A 20,985-nucleotide genomic window follows, 5' to 3' on the forward strand; every position below is an offset into this window, starting at 1 on the left:
ACATTGTACATAAACGGTTTTCAGCCTCTATTCCAAAAATCTCCGAGCGTTTCGCCCGTGTTGAGACTACTCCTTCAAGGACCATCGACGTCATATTATATTACCGCCGTACGGTAATGGAGGGGGATGGTCGGAGCTTTAACTGCTTTCAACATCACGGGAGTCTCAGTGCCGGTACTTTACAGATACTGCGCATGTCTTGGGGTTCCTCTTTTACTCTATCGATACTCTCGGCTGGACACCTCGGATTTGTGTGCGGTCAAGAGAGGAATGATGGGCAAAACAGAATAGGCGACTACTGGTTGATACTAATCATGGGGGGGGGGGTCAGTTAATATTTGCTGATCATATTATTGTTAATATCGGCTCTGTACGCTCCAAAGGGAACGACTGGATGGGATAGGAGCTCTTCATCTTGGATAAACTGGCTAGAGCAGAAATAGTAATCCTTTATGGAAGACTTCTTGCGGAGATGAGTTGCAAGCTGAGAGCATGACACCTTCCTACCCTTCACCCGATCTGCTTACCTTGCCGAATTGAACGGCTGGGTGTAGAGTACTCTATGTATCAAGTACACGTACCGGGTTTTATCTGATCCGTGATACTCCCGCGAGACCTGTTTCTGCGCGCTGCCTGGTTGGAGGCGGGAGGCGGGAGGTGGGGAGGGGGGAAGAATCGTCGATACGTATGCTGTGTATGTGTGTTACACTCCAAGGTGCAAAAGGCTGGATCGTCATTGTGCAGATATATGCCATCCATGGTGGGAATAGAGTTTTGTGTTAGATGTAGCGGAGTAAAGTACGGTATGTAAGATGCATGTGGGGCCCTTTTCCTTTCTCCTTCCAGTGTCTACGCCCCCTTCGAACTCTTTTCTGCTACTGGCAACAACGTTGTTCCTGGCAGGTTTCAACACTAGTCGTAACTTGTAGTAGCAGCTGCAAAGGAAGCCGGGAAATGTTGGTTCTAGAAGGAAAAGCTGGTTCCAGAAGGCAAAAAAAAACCGAGAAACATGGTTACATGCCGTCATACAGATGGTCGGGTAAGCTATCCGCTTTCAATCCTAGCGCGGAGGCTTTGGGGCGGCGGGCTTGGAAAAGTCTTGGAACAGGGTTTTGGTGTCTCACCTGTTTGGGCCTGGGCGACATGATGGATCACTCGGTAACGAATAGTTAGTGGGAAAATCATATTATATTGGTTTTACCCGAATGTCGTTTCTTTTTCTTGAGACAATCGTTCATCCATCATCATTATCATCCTCCACTGTTTTTTTATTTTTTATTTCCCATTCCCTGCTATGTACTTGGTTCAGTACTTTTGAGAAAACGAGGGTTGAAACAGCTGGGCGATGCCTTGGGGGTTGATATGATCCAAGTCGTTCCTATTTTGGGTAAAGCGTGGTGTCTTGCTAGCTAAGACATCAGCTTTCAACCTCCTCCATCGACCTCTAGATCTCGTTTCCCCTTCATCCCATTAACTCCCCCATTCTCCTGTCCTCCACTAGAGTGCGTAAGTATACTCTCTTTTTTATCCCCCTCGTGATCCACATTAACTCTCCGAATCGAATTAACACTATTGAGTAAAAGCTGCTCCCGCCCTATTGATTGCTAGACCTTATCAGCATCACATATCTCTCACCCAGCTAGCTAGCTACGATAAGAAGGAGCAAAGCCCGGCGAACCAACCTCGATACCAACCCCCCCCCCCCCCCCCCCCCCAAAAGCCCGGTTAAATCGCCAACTAACTATCCTATCCACCCAGCGCCTATAGCTAGCAGTAGTTCCACATTTTCCAGTGTTAGGAGGAATCAGAAACACAAACCGCAACCAGCGGTCTCTCTCTTTTTTTTTTTTTTTTTTTTTTTGTACCTCCTCAATCGCAGAAAGTCACAACCACGACTGGCACCGGCGAGGTGCTAGCGAAGACCTCGCAGCTCTTGCACAGCGTCTTGGGAGGGACGCTGAAGCGCACGCGGCACAGCGGACACGTGTGGTTGTTGGCCGCCGTGTTCGAGCTCGTGAAGGAGGAGGAGACTCGCACGATGGGGGTCGTCGTGGGGCTTTGTGCGCCGGAGGGAGGGGAGGGAAGACAGAGGTGCAGTAGCGAGCGGAGGCTGAACATGGTTAGCTGGTCGTTGGGGGGAGTGGATGAAGGAGCGTGGGTGATGCGATGTGTGCGCGTGGTGGTTAATCAGAGTGATCTTGTGAGAAGGTAGAGTTACCGTAGAGTAGTATGTAGGTCAGCGAGGTAAGCTAAACTAAGCTATAGGTAAGTTACTCTACCAGATGGACAAGGCGGCCGGCCCAGCCGTAGAGTATGCGGATAGGCATTGGCTAGTATGTCTCCGGCTTGGAAGCGAGGAAGCGAGGATTCTGCATTTTGATGTTGCATTCAAGAATGCCGTATATGCTACGATGGTTTTTCGAAAGTATGTAGAGAAAAAAAAAAAGGTGAGAAAAAAGAGACAAGGCAAGGCAAGGTACCACAATTGAGACATAACGAAACAAAACACCCCTGTGGCTGTGCACACTCCTCCCTACATCTACTGGCTCTATGTATACACATGTGGCTAACCTACGACCTTCGAACCAATGATCACTTACGCATTCACCGGGAGAGGTATGTACCTACTATCGTACGATATTAGAGTAGGCAAAGGGAAAAAAAAAAAAGAATGCTAGATAGCTACGTGGGTAGCTACATGTACGTACGAACCCTCACGTACATGATGGGGGGCATGTGGGTGCACGTGGCAGCTTGTAACCCGCTGGTCTGAAGATGCTTTGAGACCAATTGGTTTCTAGGGGCACATCGGGCGTGGGATTGGCGTGGAGGGTGAGGATTCTTTCCCGTTTGTGAGGTTTTGAAGGCGCGGGGGGGGGATTGGAATGCTCGTATGCCTAAGGCTTGGGTTTTGGTTTGAGTCATGGGATCTCACTCGCGGGGTATGGCGGCCTGATCTGAGTATATGGTGCCCCCAGTCTTAAAAGGTAACATGAGAAAAATACTAAGTCCCTTATAACCTTTCTACCACGATAGATATGAAAAATCTATCAGGTCATTCTATTGTTTGTTACTATTTCTAGAACTTGTTCTGACAGATTTTTAATATCTATCGTGGTTGAAAAGTTGTAAGGGACTTGGCGTTTTTCTCATGTTACCTTTAAGACTGGGGGCACCATATAACTAGTAAAAGCCATGCCATGACTTCTTCCTGCACGGTCGTCGAAGATTGCTCAGTGGTAAAAAGGGCTCGACCACAGAGAGTTGGGTGGCCTCGAGACTGTGATACCTGTGCTGGATGTATAATCTCTATCTCCTAATATATAAAAGGTCAGGACGAAAAGAAATTTCGCAAATGGCGGGTGATGATTGGCCCCTGCACCCAGGCTCCCTACATAGAACGAATATAAGGGTGTACTGGAATATAATATGCCGGAACAGGCCTTCAATAAAATGATTGTTCTGTTTACTCCGCCCGGGAAAGTACTTCCAAAGGCAAAAAGGTTCCAGGCCAGAGTAGCAGGGAAAAGAGAAACGTAAGGCGTTATTTCATTCACCAACCTGGTTTGAATCGATAGTATAAATTGAGATTGGGCATCTTGAAATGATTCCGGTTGGTAACAAACGGGAAAACCTCTAGTATGTATATAAAGGAATAGGTCGGGGCTAAATTATAAAGACGTTCCAGGACTAATTTAGTAAACCCAAGAATTTGTTATTACCTGCCACTCTTCCAATATAGCCACTTAGCTAACCATTATACATAATTGTAATTGTAATTGTGTCTCTGCTCCATGGTGAAAGATTACCATCTCCTCCGCCCCAACCTCAACTCTCTTAGGCCAGGTCGTCTCCGATGCCCTCAACCCCTGCTCTAACCCACTCCCCCTGCCGGTCTTGTATTCAGCGTTGGTGTCCGAACACTAGGTGCATCCTAGTGTGTCTAGTCATGAATTATCACTCGTTCAGAGTCGCTGGATGTTAATTCATTGATTATATGCTCGCTGGATATTAAGATACAGCAGCCTAGATCCTAGATGACAGTAGATTGGATTATCTAGATCAATCATGCTCGCACTTCATATCCAGAGATACTCTTACGGGAACAATATGTTCCACGGAACCCAATATAGTATTCTGCGCCCAGATGAGTATACCTAAACCACCCCCCCCCCCCCCCCCCGGGGGGGGGGGGGGGGGTTCAATGATCATGTCGAAAAAGCACCAAAAAATATCTTCGTCAGTTATAAATCATCCTGTCGGATCTAAATGAGCTGTGGACAAAACATGGATCGCATTATATACCCATGCTGTTTTTTTTATTTCCACTTCTTCTCGCTCCGGCGGTTTCACCGCCGAGATAGGTATCACTATCAATATGCACACAAAGGAACAAAAAGAAAAGTAAAAGGGAAAAAAAACCACCCTTCTAACCAACCGCACAAAACTCCTTATTTTCCAAACAAAAAGCCCCTCAAACATCAATCCCATACATCCTCGCCGCATTCCCCCTCGTCACATCCAGCATCTCCACCAGCCCCATCTCCGCCTCCCCCCTCGCCCTCCTCCCAGCATTGATAGGCGCCAGGGCATGCTCCGCCGTGAACGGTATCATCCCCGCATGGCTCACAATGAACTTCCTCTTCTTCAACTCGGGCGTCTGCGCCGCCATCCACGCGTACGCCCATCTCGGCGCCATATACGGGCTATCCGTCTCGAGCAGCAGCCTCCCCACGGGTATCTCGCCGCTCTCGAGCAAGCCCGTGACATGGTCCATGTCCCGATACCCCACGACGCCCGTCACGCCGATGTACGCGTTCGGCCACTCGGCCATCAGCGCGCGCGCCAGCACTGGCCCCGCCGTGAAGCAGTGCACGTGCATGCGGTGGTCCCTGGGCACGTGCTCGCGCAGGATGCGCAGCGTGTCGTCGTCCGCCGCGCGCGTGTGGATGATGATTGGCTTTCCGGCCGCCACGGCGGCCGTGAGCTGCCGCGCAAAGACGGCGCGCTGGATCGGGTGCGTGGAGACGTCGTTCTTGAAGTAGTCGAGGCCGCACTCGCCCCAGGCGACGCATGAGGGGTGCGACATGGCCTCGATGAGGGATGCGTGGACGTCGTCGCTGTAGTCGGTGGCGCAGTGCGGGTGCACGCCCTTGGAGAAGTAGTATTTGAAGTGTGGGGGCCACGGGAGGGAGGCGCCGTGCTCGTGCAGGTTGGTCAGTGGCAGGTCGCAGTGGATGTCGACGACGGCGGTGACCTGCGCGGGGAATATGGCCTTCACGAGGCTGTCGATGCCGTCCTCGGGGAGCGTGGTGTCGCCGCTGCCCTGTGCGAGTGTCAGTATATCCACCCGTCAATCGATCATTGACTCTCGGAAAGGGACAGGGGAAGAGAAGGGGGCCAATGATTGGGTACTCACTTGCTTCAGCATCTTCAGTGTCGTAAACAGATGACAATGCGTGTCCACCCACGTCGTCTCAATCTCCGGCCTATCCAGCCTATGCTGCTCCACCGTCAACTTCGTCGGTTTCAGCGGTTTCATATTCGGCCTCCTAAACGCCGCACCCTCCTCCGCCGACGCCTCGTTCCCCAACGTCGAGTGTCCCGGCGCAGTCATATCCGGCTTCTTCCTCCCAATGACAATTCTGTTTGGATTCTTCCCTTCCTCCTCCGCTGGTGCCTCTGCCGGCGCAAAGTAGTTGAACTCGCGACGGATCGTGGGCGAGGCGCCGCTCCAGTGCGCGCCTGTCTTGCGGATCAGTGGGCCGTCGCCGGCCTCCCACTCCACGGGCCGCCCCGTGCCAAAGGCGAAGCTGGGGAGGCTTTCGTAGCGCCGGACGAGCGGCTTGGAGCCCTCGGGGGGACTGAACTCGACTTTGCGGATCAAGGGCTTGGGGCTGGGGGGAATGAAGACTGTGCGGATCGGGTGCCTGGGGTTGGTCCCGGTTCCGGTTTCGGTTTCGGCTGAGGGGGTGGGCGCGCTGGGGGAGGGTTGGGTGGAGAGGGAGCGGAGGGGGAGAGGGAGGAGGAGGGAGCGACGCTTTATAGGCGGGAGGGAGCGGAGGAGGGTGGTTGGCAGTGGCATTGTGGTGGTGGTGGTGGTGAGGGCGGTGGTGTGTGTGAGAGAGTGGGACTGACTCTGGGTGAGTCGCGGATGTGGGGTGGAAGGTGAGTGAGTGAGGTGGGGGGTTGTTGTTGTTGGATGCGGTGGTGTTGAGGCCGCGGTGCAGGTAAATGGTTGGATGTCTTGGTTCAAGGTGGGGCGGCAACTAAGCCATGGTTGGTAATGATCGTGGGGGCCGCAGCTCAATGCAATGACTGCAATGACTGCACTGCACTGCACTGCACTGCACTGGCTACCGATGGGTGGAGGAAGCGTCAATTGATATCATGACTCGACTCTTGAGTCTTGAGGAGTCAGATATGCTGCTTTCCCGATCGAGTGCATTGGAATTCCATCATGGGGAAGTTTACATGTAGGCGTTGGCCAGCCGGTGCCACCACCGCGACGAGTGATCAATTGACGACCTAGAGATAACGCTTTCAACTAGGCACCGTGTTAGACTGGGGAATGGGTCATTGGCATACACATTTGGCTGTGAACAAGTTTTAATTGTGATTATTGCCGAGCTCGAGCCTTCAAAGCTCATGTGTAGGTTTTGTTACTGGTATAGAAAAAGATTTGATTGTATATAGATTAATTTGTAGATCGTAGCTTACGCTCCTTCCCGTCATTTATAGTTGTCAAGGAATTCGGCCCTGGCCGATGGAATGTATTATGGTCCAGCTTGATCCATGGATCAAGCTGGACCATCATGAATAATATTGAAGTTGTTGCACCTAGGAAACAAAGCGGCCAATACGAGAAAGGGCATCTAGCTGAAAAAGAAATCAAGAGTGCGGATGAATGACCAGCTTCCAAAACCTCACATTGCCAATTATCATTTTTTTAGTTAGCTAGAATTTGTTTGATTCTTGGCTATAACTGCATGTAGAAAGAGTTTGGGCACGGTATATAAGGTTAACGATGCTCTACCGTTTAAGGAGATTGAAATACCAAGTACCATTAAAGACGGTGTTTTTAGATGTTTTTGGCTTCTTTACAAACTACGGGGCCGGGGCTGCCGGTCTGTCTATTAGAAGTTATCGTTAATGGGCCATAGGCTTTGGAGTGCTGTAAAGTAGTGCTGTAGTGTGTAGTTGCTTCAAGTCTTTCCCGGGCTTCAATTGAAGTGATAGTTGGGTCTGGCTAGCTAGAAAAAAAGGATTCTCTCAAACCAAAATTTTCTCTCTACGAGGAATATGTACGCAGTGTGTAGAACAAACAACTAGATGTGCCTGGCCTACACCGGCCTTCCGATCAACAAAGCCTGAAAAAAATTTACAACATACCCGCCGGCGCCCATGATTTCATCATTGCTAAAATTTATCTTACAAAATCTTTTTTGGCCAAAAAAAAAAACAAAGAAAAAGAGAAAAAAACACACATTGACTTTTTTGGGGTTAGAATTTTTGTGGTTGGCGAAAAATTATATAGGCTAAGCTACAATTACTCCCCCATCAAAAAAAAAAAAAAAAACTTGGAGAGAGAGAAAGGGAAAAAAAAAACGAAAAAAGATTACGCCTTTGACTTTTTGGCTGACTTTTTGGCTGGCTTCTTGACCTTCTCAACCTTCTCTGCGGCCTTCTCCACAGCCTTCTCCGCAGCCTTCTCAGCCTTCTCCGCAGCCTTCTCCGCAGCCTTCTCCGCCTCCTCGGAAGCAGCCTTCTCCGCAGCGGCCTTCTTCTCGGCGCCTCTCTTACTCTTCCTCTCGGGAGCGGCTACCTCTTCGACAACAGCCGCCTCCTCGGGAGCAGCGGCCTCCTTGGTAGCCTTCTTCTTGGGGGCGGCCTTCTTCTCGGCGGTCTTCTTCTCGGCTGTCTTCTTCTCGGGAGCAGCGGCCTTGGCTTTCTTTCCCTTCTTGACGACCACATCGACCTCCATCTCCTCAATCCCGTCTCCTGCCTCTGCCAAGGCCTCAACGAATTCAACAGCCCTCTCTACAGCTGCCTCAACAACCGCGGCGGTCTTAACAACTGCGGCAGTCTCAGTAGCGGATTTCTCCGCAGCATCCTTCTGCGCAGCGGCATCCCTCTCGGCAGCGGCTTTCTTGGAGACTCTCCTCCTCTTCTTCTTCTCGGGGGTATCGCCAGTTTTCTCGGGGGCAGCCTTCTTCTCGGCAGTCTTCTTCTCGGTGGTCTTCTTCTCGGCGGTCTTCTTCTCGGCGGTCTTTTTCTCGGGAGCAGCCTTCTTCTCGGCAACAGCGTCTTGGGTAGCCTCAGCAGCCGGCTTAGCCGCTTCAATGGCCTTCGCGGGTTCTGCAGCCTCAATGGCCTTCACGAATTCCGGAGTGACAATTGGGGCTTCGAACTCGTAGTCGATTCCGAGGTTCTTCAAGCCCTTGGTGATACTCCTTCTCTTTTTCCTCTCCCTCTCTTCCCTCTCCTTCCACCCTTCGATTGTGTGTTTCCTCTCGTGTCTTGCCTTGTGCGCCTTCATGCCTGAATGGGGCTTGAACTTCTTGTTTGCGCCCTTGAACAGCAGCTCGATGAAGTCCTTGTCGTCCATAGGGACGCGCTTGCACTTGAGGATGTGGCCAAAGAGGAGGTAGTTGTTCATGGTCTCCTCGACGACTTTAGCGGTCTCGGCGTCCGCGAACTCGATGAAGGCGTAGTGCTTGCTGTGGCCGGTCTTCCTGTTGCGGGAGAGGCGCAGGCGGGTGACTTTGCCGAATTGAGAGAAGTAGGAGCGCATTTCGTTTTCGTAGAAACCGTGGGGAATGCGGCCGAGGTAAACAACACCTGGAACGGACTAGAGTAGTTGATCTGTTAGAATTGGTAATATGATATGAAACGGTGGTATGAATATAAGTGAAAGATGTTTGCAAGATCAGTTCTAATTATTATTGGTTTTAAACTTTTTAACCACGGAATGTCTGACTGAGCTACGAGATAAAAGCATCATATCAAGCCAGGAAATGTAACATGCATTATCCTGTGGGGGAGTTAAAAATAAAGGAATTCTGAAACATACCTTTTCATTGGCCTGGAGCGCGGCCATCTTCTTCTGCATTTTCTTCCCACCCGGAATCTTCGCATCCGCGAACTTTGACTTATCAGCCTCACTCACTTCCTTCTGTGCGTCATCCCCGTCTTCCATCTCCTCATCGGAGCTCTCGAACCCTTGCAAGAGTTTCGCAGTCTGGTCGTCAATCTCCTCCTCTGCGCTGTCATCCGCGCTGTCATATCCCTCTGCTGGCCCAGAGTCTGGATAGTCAACGTCAAGGGAGATAATTTCCTCCTCATTTGACTTCTCCTCCTCATCCTTCTTCTTCTTGTCCTTCTTTGCCTTTGGCTCCTCCACCTTCTTCTCCTCTACAGGGGGTGGGACGGCGGCCTCATCCTTCTTCTTTCCCTTCTTCTCTTTCTTCTCTTTCTTCTCTTTCACGGTAGCAGGAGCGGCCGCCTTGGTGCTCTTCTTGTCCTTCTTGCCTTTCTTGTCCTCGAGCGCATCCCAGCCGCCATCTTCAGACTCTTCGCCATCGGACATGAAGTCGGCAGCCTTGTTGCGCTTGGAGACTCTTATTGCCGGTTTGGGGGCCGCGGCGACAACGGGGACGGTAGAGGATGAGGGTTTCGCCTTTTTGGCAGTGGGCGAGGGCGCGCTGGCCGCGGCTACATGTTAAGGTTAGCAGTTGTTTCAATTGGTAAGTAGGGGTAGGTTGATGGATTGTTTACCCTTGCGCTTCTTTTGTTTATTCTCGAATGGCATGGCTGTTGGGTATTTGTGGTGGTAATTGGGAGGTTGCGTTGTGTCGTGAGAGGGAAAAAAATTCTTATCGAGTTGGTGGATGCAGGGTAGAGTCTTGGCGCTAGCCCTAACCAGCGCTGCCAAGAGATTTCTACAAAAGTATTGAGTGAGGATTTGAAGTGATAGAAGAGATAAAAGAAGACGCTGTAAGATGCTAAAGTATTCCAAGTGAGAAGTATTGTGGGAGTGAGCGATTAGTGTGCGAGTGATTATCGGTGATTTGGTTTTTGTTGCAATCAACCGTACCAAGAAAACGGATGAAATTGCTACAGAAGCTTGCAGAAGGAGATATGTGGAGTCATTTATTACGACAAGGCTTGGAGGAATCACTCCGTGGGGAATGTAGATTTTATTGGACATTCTCCCACAATGCCGGTCAAATTACACCCCTAGTGTTTGAAGGGAATTGAGATCATCAAGTGCTCATGTAAGCATGAGAGGAGGAGCCGTCGACACGACAACTCAAATATTTGTACTTTTCCAGAACCAGAGTGACTGCACTGTATATGTTTCGATTTGAAACTTTGACAGAATGGACGTGTTTCGTAGTTAAATGAATTAAACTAGACCGGTCCATTCTATCTTTGTAATATTGTCAGGACTCTAGGAAAGATAGGGATTAGAGCCCGAACTAGTGTATATATGTAGAGAAGATCAAGGAATGGCGTTCCCTCCCCTAATTTTAATTTTTTCTCTTTCTTAACAGGCTGAAAGATCCCGAGGTGACTGCGCAAAAGTAAAATTCAATCGATGCGATACTATAGATGGAAATCAGTTCAATAGATTGAATAAAGTAATACTTGGTTTTCTGATAACCATGCGTGGAGTACAATAACCTCGTAGCATGTCATTTTCGAGGACGAGCATTGCATCCGTAGCGACCTTAGTTTAAACCTATAATATAATCGTTAATCGTATTTTCCCCAGAAATAACTAAGTTCACTCCGTACCTGCCTGTAGTCTTACTTGAAAGAGCTTTCCGTCCGATGCGTTGATCTGTGCAATTTGACATCGTTAGGATGGCTGGTCCTCCTGGAGAAGAGATGACTCCAGGCCCATTCTAAATGCCAATCGATAAGACGCACCAAAGTCTAGTATGTATGCAGTTCATAGATGGCGTGAATGTCGAAATGGAACTCCAGCTTGGAGGTTTGTTTATCCCGTACCATGTGATCATCTGTAAGTTAAGTATGTTGCGTGCAGAGGCGTGTCTTTTGAGGAGGGAGCATTCACTCTGTGACGTGTCTCATACTTAGCTGGTATCAACTCACTTAACTTTTATCGACCAACGCTCATATGATCATGGAATGGTTCCTATGGCCGGCTAGAATTAAAATACTCTGATCTGTACGGCGATGGTTCTTTCTGAAATCCTGGCGTGACTTGTAGGATAGTTTTCCAGCAGTAAACAAAGCAGTTTCTGCAGAGTTTAATTAAAGTTCAGGGCAAGGAGACGAGCCTTGTGATAATGGAAGTAAGGGATCCAAAAGGCGGGGTACACCTGGCCACTCGATGCTATCATTGTGTCTTTGTTTGCCTTGATATTCTTCGGAGTTCCGCCTCTAAACGAGGGCTCTCTATGCGATCTCCCAAAACAATTTCACGCGTCGTCATGTCATGTCCATCATATCTGACGTTTCACAGTGCGGGAGGGGGGGAAATAGCCCGCTCTGGAGGAAACCACCAGTCAATCATTGGCTTCCCCAATCAGTACTAGACCCCAGCCTCCCCGCCAAGACATCGCGATGGACCCACCCAGTTTTTTCCCTTCTGTCGCTTGGACAACAACAACCCTTCCCAACGTTCGCCAGAGCCCATCATAAATCCACAACCACTAACTGTCCTGTCCCTACATAAAACACCTAAACATAATCTTAAAGAAACAAATCTCTCATTTACACTCACAACCCCATAGCCGCGATGGCCCTTAACCGCCCGACGACGTCGTCGATGCTCAGCCGTAGCCTTGGACACAGCAACGGGCGCCCGTCGTCACTGCCCGTCAAAGCCAAATCCAGTACCCGTGCCACCACTTCCACCATGCCCGCGAAAAGACTAGGGTTTGGTCTCTTCAGTGATGACGAGGAGGATGAGGTTATGGGCGACGAGAGCAAGAAGCTGTCGGTGTCTTTCAGTGGGAATAAGAGTGGGTTTGAGAAGATTGAGAAGGTCAAGGGGAAGGGGAGAATGAGCTTGGATGGTACAGGTAGGCTTTATCTTTCATTTTCGCGTTCTTGCACTATTTGCTTTGTTATTTGTCTCTTTTTCTTCTTTGTTTTGTGGCGAAGCTACAACTGTTGCACATCACTTCTGCCTCCCTGCTGTCATACATACAACCACCGAAATGAGGCTAACAAAGCTTTCAGACTCCAACTCGTCGCAGTCTCTAAGTGCTTCGTTCCCTGTGTACACCCCGCAGAATGCCTCTGGCTCCCGGAACTCTCGCAACTCTTCCCTCATAACTCCTAAACGCTCTGGCCGCGCTCCTCGAAGCACCCCCTATTCGACTACTACGTCACGGGCCCTCCAGCGCGCCAAAGCCGCCTCCCAGAGTAACGGAAGCGTTGATAACCACGAGGCTCAGCTCATCTCAGATACCAGCTATGAAGAACCATCAGACAAACGATCGCCATATACAATGCACGGCGCCAAGGAGTATGACGATGAAGATGAGGTGCCGACTGACGAGGATCCAGTAGATGCAGGCTTGGAGAGACCAGCCAATGAGTACTCATTCAAAATTACCCCAAGTAGAAATCTTTTCACGAAGACACCAAGCCCTGTGAAGAAGACCCCCACGAGATCGCCAAAGGGAGCACCGTCTACCCCAGCAACGGGAAAGAAGACGTGGGGACAGTGGCTTGGTTCGATCTTACCGGAGAGCGTCAAGAAACCCGTAAAGGCTATTCTTGGCGCTCCCGATGATGATCCGTATGACATGGAGGCGAAGGTTATCACGCCAACTAAGGAGCTTGTCATTGGTACTCCCCGGAAGGATGGTGCAGATGATGAGAACGACGATGTTTACTCCCTTCCGGGATCCTTTGGTAAACCGGAGCCCAAGAGACCATCACCATCATCTATGACAACGTCTCTCCAGCTGGACTACCGGAGTAACAGCAAAACCAATGATCACTACGACAGCAGGGAGGTTTCTCAAAGCTTCGGTGGTACTCCTACCAGGGTAAATGACTCTGGCTTATTCATTTATGATAAGCCCAAGGTTACGACGAGTACTGCACCTTCTCGACGTGAACGTAGGTCAACAATGAGCACTCCTCTCAAGCACAGCAAACCCACCATTGAAGTGTCTAGTCTGCGTAAGCCAAACAACTTCATCGAGCGGATGCGTTCTGCCAAAAAGACACCACGTTACGATCCCTACGCGAGGAAAAGCACGGGCGCGGCACCCCCGAAGGAGAAGGTCCAGCTTACTCAAGAGGAAGAGACAGAGCTCACACCAGAAGAGAAGTTGAAGCTCCTCAAGCAGAGACAAAAGGAACGCAAGATCGCCGAGTTAGAGGATAAGTATGAGATGCGTGAAGCCCTCAAGGCATTAGGCCAGCCCATCCCAGACGACGACGAGATCATGCCCGATTCAGACTCAGAGGCTCCCAAAGACAAAGGCAAAGGCAAAGAGAAAGAAAACAGGCGCACCTCTCTCAATCCCACCGTTGAAGAGACCGCCGAGGAAGCATCAACAACTCTCCCCTCTCCGGGCTCCCCTCCTAAAACATCCCCCGTCAAGAGAACCCGCGAGTCCCCCACTACCGCCCCATCACGGAATCTCTTTACCCCTTCAAAGCCCGCGCCCAGCTTCCTCCTCAACCCCGAGGTCAAAGCCGGCGATATTCCCTTCAAGATCAATACGGCACCCCCGCCCACCGATGCCCCCACTATCAATTTCAACGCTGCACCGGCCTGGTCTTTTGCTTCAGACACCTCCGACAAGGAGAACATTTCCGATGGCCCGCCACCACCACCGACCATGTCCCACGCTACTCTTCCCGCACCGCTCACAGCTTCCGCTTCACCCCCTGTTCTCTCCGGAGGCCTCTTTGGATCACAGCCAGCGGGTGGCTTCGGCCTTGGCATGTCACCATCCAAGGAGACGCCTCTTACTCCGTTCCAGCGCCAGAAGAACGCTGCTGAAAGGTTCAAGCCTACCGCGCCATCGTCGCTCCGTGAGAGCCGGTGCGCGGACGAGGACGAGAAGGAGAATGTACCCGATAAGGAGAATGCCGGCGAAGGCAGTAGCAGCGGCAAGGGCGAGAAGAAGGGGCTCTCACAACAGCAAGGACAAAGCTCTGGAAGCGGTGTCTTTGCCAAGGCGGCCTTGAAGGAGAACGCGGGTGTGCTGAACATGGGAAAGAGTGAGGTGAAGATTGATGTTAGGGCTCAGGTTGAAGGAGTAAGTTTTAGCCCTCTCATGCTGAACATCGAGTCGTATACTGATTTTTGCTCGCAGATTCCGATTAAGCAATTATCGTCAGTGATGGTCTGGCCTGTCGATTCATCATTTGGCTCACAGGCCATGAAGGATGCGGTCGCGAATATGTGGACAGGAAAATTGTCCGAGTACCCGGCCGGGTTTGGGGAGCTATTTGCGCAGTCAGTCAAGTACTAGAATGGGACACATGAGTTTTACGGCGGTGGCGGCGGTGGGGTAGTCCAAAATACCTGTTTATCTTCTTGTTATCTTCTTCTTCCTGTGCGGTTCCTTAACTCGGTATTCGATCGATTGATCGATAATTTTAACCTTTTTTTCTCTCTGTTATATTCCTTCTACTAGTGTGTGTACTTGTCTGTTTTTTTATCATCCGGTTTCTGTTTTGCGTTGTTGTTTTTTTGAGGGGCGTTCCGTTTTTTTCATGTTCATTATTTTCCTTTTCTACAATTTTTTTTCCTCTCCCTGTGCCATGGTGGTTATAGTTAGGCCCCCGTATGTTTATGTGTATGTGTTTGTCGTGTGTCGTGTAGGAATTCTTTTTTCTCCCTTTTTTTTACATTTTTTTCTCTTTTTTCCTTTCTATCAATTGCTGGATGGGTGATGGCGAGACTTTAAAAAAAGGGGGGAAATCGAAGAAAGAAAGAGAAGAAAGAGAAAGAAATACAATGTTTTCAGTAACGAGCCCTTAGCTTTTAGTTTTAGTTATATTGGGAATGCATGGGGTGGATGAATAGAGTATGATTAGGGAAAGAAAGGCAGGATTACCTATGCGTACTTAGGATGAATGGTACGATGCGAGATTTCCGAGTGTATGTTCCGAATTCATTTGAGTGGTGGGTAGGTTTCTTATTATCGTTTAGCAAATGAACACATCATGATTATCACTCTCTATATTCTGCACGGTACTGCGAACTTTGGCCTAAATCTCCACTAACGCATGCGGATGTATGAAGTTGTAAATGAAGATGCGGGAACATCGCCGAGTGATATCTGGTGTCCCAGTGATTTATTATTTTTTCCCCCCCCCCCTCTAACTCATCCTAACCATTATATTTTTCAGTAATCTATGAGGCATCGTTTTAGTTATAGAGTACCTCAAAATGCGCCGTCTTTACGTCATGGCGAAGGAAAAAAAGGTTACAAAAAGAAAGCCTGACAGCAACATAAAATCTAAAAATTCGGATCAGTTCTTGCATGAACTGTGCCAAGACCAAAATCACACCCATACTGAGCAATCTAACTACTTTTATAACTATTGCCTGGGCGCGAAATGTATAAATTAAGGTACTTATAAGTATGTCTATCTGTCCGTGCAATACCAGGAATTTATCAGTGTTATTGCGTTGTGGGCAAATGCCATGTTTTGGCGAATTTTGGTGTGTTTTTGTTGTCGGACGATGACTTTTGAACTGGAGCACCATAGGGTGATCATGATAGGAATGCACAACTATAAGACGAAGAAAAACGATAAGACTGGTAGACTAGGTGAGATTGTCCAGTCAACACAAGCATCACTCTCATCACCAATCAACTAGCTTAGGCTGATCAACGGCGCTTTAGCTCACATGTCTTTATCTATGGATGAATGCGTCCATCGATTCCCACACGGAGCAATCGAGTTCACACAACACACAGATAGTAGCAGCAGCAAAGGCATTCTCATCACCTCTACTTACCACCAGGCCCGACCCCCATCAATCCCAGACAGCATCACCAGTCCCCTCTACCATCGCCAGCATCAACCAGCACACTACAGTATCCCTACCTACTGTACTATACACGATCCCCCGATGAGCATCCTCCCACCTTGTTCACCCTGTCCATCCTGCCCTTCTCCACTAGCCTCCCCATCTCGTTTACTGCCAGCAACAGGCCGTCTCGAGGAGCCTCCGGTCTTGCGGAAACGGGACCGCAGGTTTGAAAGCCCGGTCCCGGGAGAAGACGACGCTGGCTCGTCCGAGAGGACGTAACTGTAGGTGAAGGATGAAGATGGGGGGGCGGTAGTGACAGTGGAGGTGGAGGTGCTGGAGCTTCCGGGGTCGGAGGTGGTTGACATTGTGCTGAGAGGTGTTGGCGGTGCTTCAGAGCTGATTGGAGGGATGAGGGACGTGGGGGGTTAGTTGGAGGCGATTGGGCTTTAAGTAGAGGGTGGTGGACACGTTTTAGAACAGGTAAACTCCTCTTGCGAGCTGTTATTGACGGGTGTTGACTTCATCGTACAGGTGTTATGCAGGTACCGGCCCTATCCACTGGTGCTAGGCCAGCTACCTATCTAGCGGGCTTTTCAACAGAGTGGTATGTGGCTGAGAGAGCCCATTATCGATAAAACACTTCTGAACGCTGTTGAAGCCTTATCAGAGACTTTGGGGATGTCAAACAGACTAAGTAACGGTCCCTCAGGGTGCAACGTCTATTTACGCACATCTACCAAGCACTACGCGCCATCCGCTGATCGTGTACACGTTTTATCCAGCAGCCTTGTGCTAGCCTATTGCAACGGTTCCAGCAAAAAACAAGATTTTCGATATCTTGAAATACATGGATCTGCGATTGGAGCCACCCATTCACGCGCATATGTCATTCCGAGATAAAAATAAGCTCCGGCTTTCTACCCATGGCCATTTAGAATACGATATAATTAATGGGGGAATATTCCTCGATCTCCATTTTCACGATAGCCGAAACCTGCAAAACATCCCCGTTTTAAACGTTGTAAGGAGCACCAGGCGATGAGATGATATTCCGGCAGTGTCATAGACATGTCATTCCCAAACGCCCACTCCTGGACGTGGACCGTCGTGTGACGTGTTGCCCAGCGAGTGATAGCACATGACGGGACGCAGCAGGGGTTTGCCCAGCAACACGAGTGATATTCCGTGCACAAGCGAAGCGCCCAGAAGGACAGATCTTATCAACCCCGGTCCGCCCTGCGTGGTGCCAGGTCCCTGCCCAAATGTTCCAGAAAGATGTCTCAGAAGCGGAGGGTTAGGGCTTTTCACGTGCCAAAACGGCATTTTTTTTTTCTTTCCTGGTTGTCACATGTTGCACACTAGCAGCCCAGTGAGAGTTTCTTGAGTCTTCGCCCCCCCACAGCCCCTGACTAATGCCAATACAAGCCATAACTAAGGCCAAACAGGCAGCGTAAATGACGCACACAGCTGGAAGCAGTGAGCGCTCTAGGGCCTATCCTGGGCTGCGAGGTAAATTCTCTGCCGGCGGGTCAGTAAGGTTCCGTTGCCGTTGGGGGGGGGGGGGGGGGGGTTGTGGGTGGTTGGTGCAAGTCAAGGAAGGAGGTTGTGTTGTGGGGAAGAGCATGTAGCTAGCTGGCCCGAATGGCAATAAGGGATCTCGATTCATTCAGGTGTTTGGTTTGCAGTGCGTGAGAGCGTCCTGGAAACGGGGATTTGGAGATCTGGTCTGTTCTGTTGACTTCTATTTATTGTATTGCATCTGTCTGGTATTTGTATTTGTTTGTAGCAGCTGTGTCTGTAGCAGCTGTGTTTGTTGCTGTTGCTGTGAATCTGCTGCTCTGTTCCTCTCTTTCCATTCTATGCGCCACGGCATCATTATTACACCCCGCTGATCCTTGCCTTTTGTCCAAGACCTGTTCTTGTGCTGGTTTGCTGCGGTGAGCGAGAGAGAGCTCAAGTAGTCGTCGTCGTCTTCATTTTTGCAATCTGAGAGGTTACGAGTCAGTAAAGTAAGTCAGCCGTGTTTTCTACTTTCTCTCTCTCTCTCTCTCTCACTTTTTTTTCTTTTCTTTGCTTCTGCTGCCCCGACTCGAACTGTCTTAGGTCTCCACTTTGCGCGCAAGACCGAAAAAAAAAAAAAAAAGAGGAAAAAGCAAAGAAAGAGAAGAAAACGACGAAAAGCTTCAACTGCACTTCAGGGTGTTGTCAGTCACACTACCAACTGCCCTTTCTTTCCCCAGCCCTCCCGAGTTGCTCAGTTGTTGTTCTCTCCTCCCTTCTCCGCTCCTCCTGCTCACCTTCCACAGTCATCAACCCGCACCGCACACACTCCCACCTTAGAAGGACACTGTTCCAGAAACATCACCCCTTGCATCGATCGCATCTCACCATCTCACCATCACAACCCACAACTACACATCCTAATACATTCTCCACAAACAACTAGAATAAATAAAAAAAAAACCACATTCAACCAATAGAATCGAAATACCCCACCACTTTCGAAAATGTCCTCGTCCCTCCAGTCCTCCCCCGCATCATCCTCCACCTCGCTCAACAACGTCGCAAAACTCGACTCCCACAGCACAAGCGACGGTGGCTACAACTCGGACACCTCCGCGACCTCCTCCGACAGCATATCGCGCGCGCGCTCCCGCTCCCCGCTCCAGAAGCGAAAAGCGCCTCCCGCGCCGCTAGAGACCGTCCCAAGCAACGGCTACCTCTCCCCGCCAACGCCAGCCAGCGTATGGCGTAACTTCTCAAGGAGCCCGAGTCCCCTCGGCCTGATCCCTATCCACCGAAAGTTTTCATCTCTGGTAAGAAACAAATCCCATCTCATAGCGCTAGCTAGAACAGCTTGTATGCTAACAGGCAGATCTAGATTCACCGCCATGAAGTGCCCCGCAAGCTCCTCCATGTCTCGATCGGCTTCATCGTGCTGCACATGTACCGCACCGGCTACCAGCCCACGACCATCACCCCGCCGCTCATCACGGCGCTGATCCCCATCGCGAGCGCAGACCTGCTGCGCTTCTACTCGCCCGAGTTCAACAACCTGTACATCCGCTGCCTGGGCGCGCTCATGCGCGAGTCCGAAGTGGCGGGCTGGAACGGCGTCGTGTGGTACCTCGTGGGCACCATCACGGTGCTGACCGTCTTCCCCAAGGACATCGCCGTGCTGTCGATCCTGCTGCTGTCGTGGTGCGACACGGCCGCGTCGACGGTGGGCCGCGCCTGGGGGCGCTACACCCCGCGCATCAGGCGCGGAAAGAGCTTGGCCGGCAGTCTGGCGTCGTTTGTGGTGGGCGCGGTGACGGCGGCGATGTTTTTCGGCGTGGTGGTCCCCGGCACGCAGAGGTGGAGTGATGATCCGGTGAATGCGGTGACGTGGGCGGGGAGGTTGGGGGTGGAGGGGATGCAGGTGGAGGGCGGGTGGGCGCTTGGCTTGATGAGCCTGGTGACGGGCTTGATTGCGAGCGCGAGTGAGGCGGTGGATGCGTTTGGGCTTGATGATAATGTGACGATTCCTGTGCTGAGTGCAGTGGGTGTGTGGGGGGTTATGAAGTTGTTTGGGTAGAGTGGTGGCTGTTTCTTCTTTTTCTTTTATCGCCTTCCTGTAGTCCTTTTAGTGGCTTTTCTTATATATTCTTTTTTTTCGATGTGTTTTATTCATGATCAGACTTTTTAGTTTTCTTTTCTTGTTTATTGTTGTAAGGGCTGGAGGAGTTGGGCGTGGGTTTTTTTCTGTTATCTAGGATAGTCTGTTGTGTCTGAGTGTGTTGTGTCTCTGTGTGTTAGTGTTCTGCACCGCTTGCCTGCCTGCTTGCCTGTATGGCTTGTAGACTGCTATTGGATCGACTCCCTTACCTTCTTCTTCTTCTTATTCTTCTTCTTTCTTATTACAATTTTTGCCGCCTATCTACTCTACTCTACTCTACTCTAGTTTAGTCACTACCTATCTACTATACTACCTACCTACCTACCTAGTTCTTTACCTATCCCAGCATCTTTTTACTTGAGCTTGGATTTATGGATTATAATTCTTTTTTTTTTACCCCCTCGCTTTGTTCTTATTGTTCCCTTGATGTTGTCATGCGCTGAGATAAAGCTTGTATGTGTGTAGAATTTTGACTGTGTGGCTTTTGATTTGTGGTGGGTGGGGGGGGGGGGAATATATACAGACTACATTTTTTGTGTACGTCTTTACTATGTACGTTTTATTGTATGCTTTTACTACATGTACTTCCTCGCTCTCTATATAGCTGTTGTTGGTACTGTTAGCTAGTGGTAGTGGTAGTGGTAGTGTTAGTATCTGTACTGTGTTTGTGGTGTTCTGAAGACGGAGATGGGATTAAAAACGGATAGTATTAGATTAGATTCTGGTTATAATACTGCAGTGGTTCTTGTTTTCAGGCCAGTGGTGATCGCGACGTCGTGAAGCGTTCTGCACGGCGATCATTACCACCACCGGCGTTGCGCACGCACGCATACTCTACAAGTATTGTACCCTACTCTACATGTACCGTTAATTCTCGAAAAAAAAAAAAAATCCACTATCCCCGTATTTGTATGTGACAAGTCCGGACCTATCAGACTTCACGGATTCGTACGGATACACACTTCCCCCCCCCCCCCCCCCCCCCCAAACCCGGAATTAAGATTTAACGAAGCGGAGATAATCTACTTCAGCACCAACCGGCCCAACCTGCAGGTGCCTCCAGTGAGCCAAACTGCGTCATATGCTCTCACTCGACGAACCGCGCCCATGAAGAACACGTAGCCGGATGTCCCCGGCCCCGGGACCGGAGCGGTTCATCTTCGTTCCGCACACTGGCCGGCTGGTACTTCTACTTGTACATGTAGCGGGCGCGGGGTGCTCTCGGGTGGGGAGGGAGGGAGGGAGGGAGGGAGGGAGGGAGGGAGGGAGGGAGGGGGAGGGGGGGGAATGTGGATACAACGTGGACGGACGGCTTGACTTAAGTTGCAAAGGTGAG

At 50.1% G+C, this 20,985-nt stretch overlaps 7 protein-coding genes across 7 annotated transcripts; 2 read left to right on the forward strand and 5 right to left on the reverse strand.

Annotated features, from left to right (window-relative positions):
• Positions 1-1,869: 1,869 nt before the first annotated feature.
• Positions 1,870-2,118, reverse strand: H6S33_004361 (uncharacterized protein; the record flags this gene model as incomplete). The annotated part of the gene is made up of 1 exon (XM_044835714.1): positions 1,870-2,118. One exon carries the CDS (start codon positions 2,116-2,118, stop codon positions 1,870-1,872), a length of 249 nt encoding a protein of 82 aa, XP_044691099.1.
• Positions 2,119-4,474: 2,356 nt separating this feature from the next.
• H6S33_004362 (uncharacterized protein) lies at positions 4,475-6,085 on the reverse strand (the record flags this gene model as incomplete). The annotated part of the gene is made up of 2 exons (XM_044835715.1): positions 4,475-5,326; positions 5,420-6,085. The coding sequence occupies 2 exons, from the start codon at positions 6,083-6,085 to the stop codon at positions 4,475-4,477; spliced, it is 1,518 nt and encodes a 505-aa protein (XP_044691100.1).
• A 1,533-nt stretch (positions 6,086-7,618) lies between these two features.
• H6S33_004363 (uncharacterized protein) lies at positions 7,619-9,811 on the reverse strand (the record flags this gene model as incomplete). Its single annotated transcript, XM_044835716.1, has 3 exons — positions 7,619-8,851; positions 9,074-9,714; positions 9,778-9,811. 3 exons carry the CDS (start codon positions 9,809-9,811, stop codon positions 7,619-7,621), a joined length of 1,908 nt encoding a protein of 635 aa, XP_044691101.1.
• Positions 9,812-10,593: 782 nt separating this feature from the next.
• H6S33_004364 (uncharacterized protein) lies at positions 10,594-11,372 on the reverse strand (the record flags this gene model as incomplete). The annotated part of the gene is made up of 7 exons (XM_044835717.1): positions 10,594-10,608; positions 10,687-10,744; positions 10,801-10,846; positions 10,936-10,941; positions 10,988-11,027; positions 11,084-11,106; positions 11,306-11,372. The coding sequence occupies 7 exons, from the start codon at positions 11,370-11,372 to the stop codon at positions 10,594-10,596; spliced, it is 255 nt and encodes an 84-aa protein (XP_044691102.1).
• A 398-nt stretch (positions 11,373-11,770) lies between these two features.
• On the forward strand, positions 11,771-14,477 carry H6S33_004365 (uncharacterized protein; the record flags this gene model as incomplete). The annotated part of the gene is made up of 3 exons (XM_044835718.1): positions 11,771-12,056; positions 12,217-14,261; positions 14,319-14,477. 3 exons carry the CDS (start codon positions 11,771-11,773, stop codon positions 14,475-14,477), a joined length of 2,490 nt encoding a protein of 829 aa, XP_044691103.1.
• A 1,588-nt stretch (positions 14,478-16,065) lies between these two features.
• H6S33_004366 (uncharacterized protein) lies at positions 16,066-16,356 on the reverse strand (the record flags this gene model as incomplete). The annotated part of the gene is made up of 1 exon (XM_044835719.1): positions 16,066-16,356. The coding sequence occupies one exon, from the start codon at positions 16,354-16,356 to the stop codon at positions 16,066-16,068; it is 291 nt and encodes a 96-aa protein (XP_044691104.1).
• A 2,142-nt stretch (positions 16,357-18,498) lies between these two features.
• On the forward strand, positions 18,499-19,568 carry H6S33_004367 (uncharacterized protein; the record flags this gene model as incomplete). The annotated part of the gene is made up of 2 exons (XM_044835720.1): positions 18,499-18,807; positions 18,873-19,568. 2 exons carry the CDS (start codon positions 18,499-18,501, stop codon positions 19,566-19,568), a joined length of 1,005 nt encoding a protein of 334 aa, XP_044691105.1.
• Between the last annotated feature and the right edge of the window lie 1,417 nt (positions 19,569-20,985).

Source organism: Morchella sextelata, assembly GCF_020137385.1.
Source record: "Morchella sextelata strain SCLS chromosome Unknown scls_17, whole genome shotgun sequence".
Taxonomy (NCBI): domain Eukaryota; kingdom Fungi; phylum Ascomycota; class Pezizomycetes; order Pezizales; family Morchellaceae; genus Morchella; species Morchella sextelata.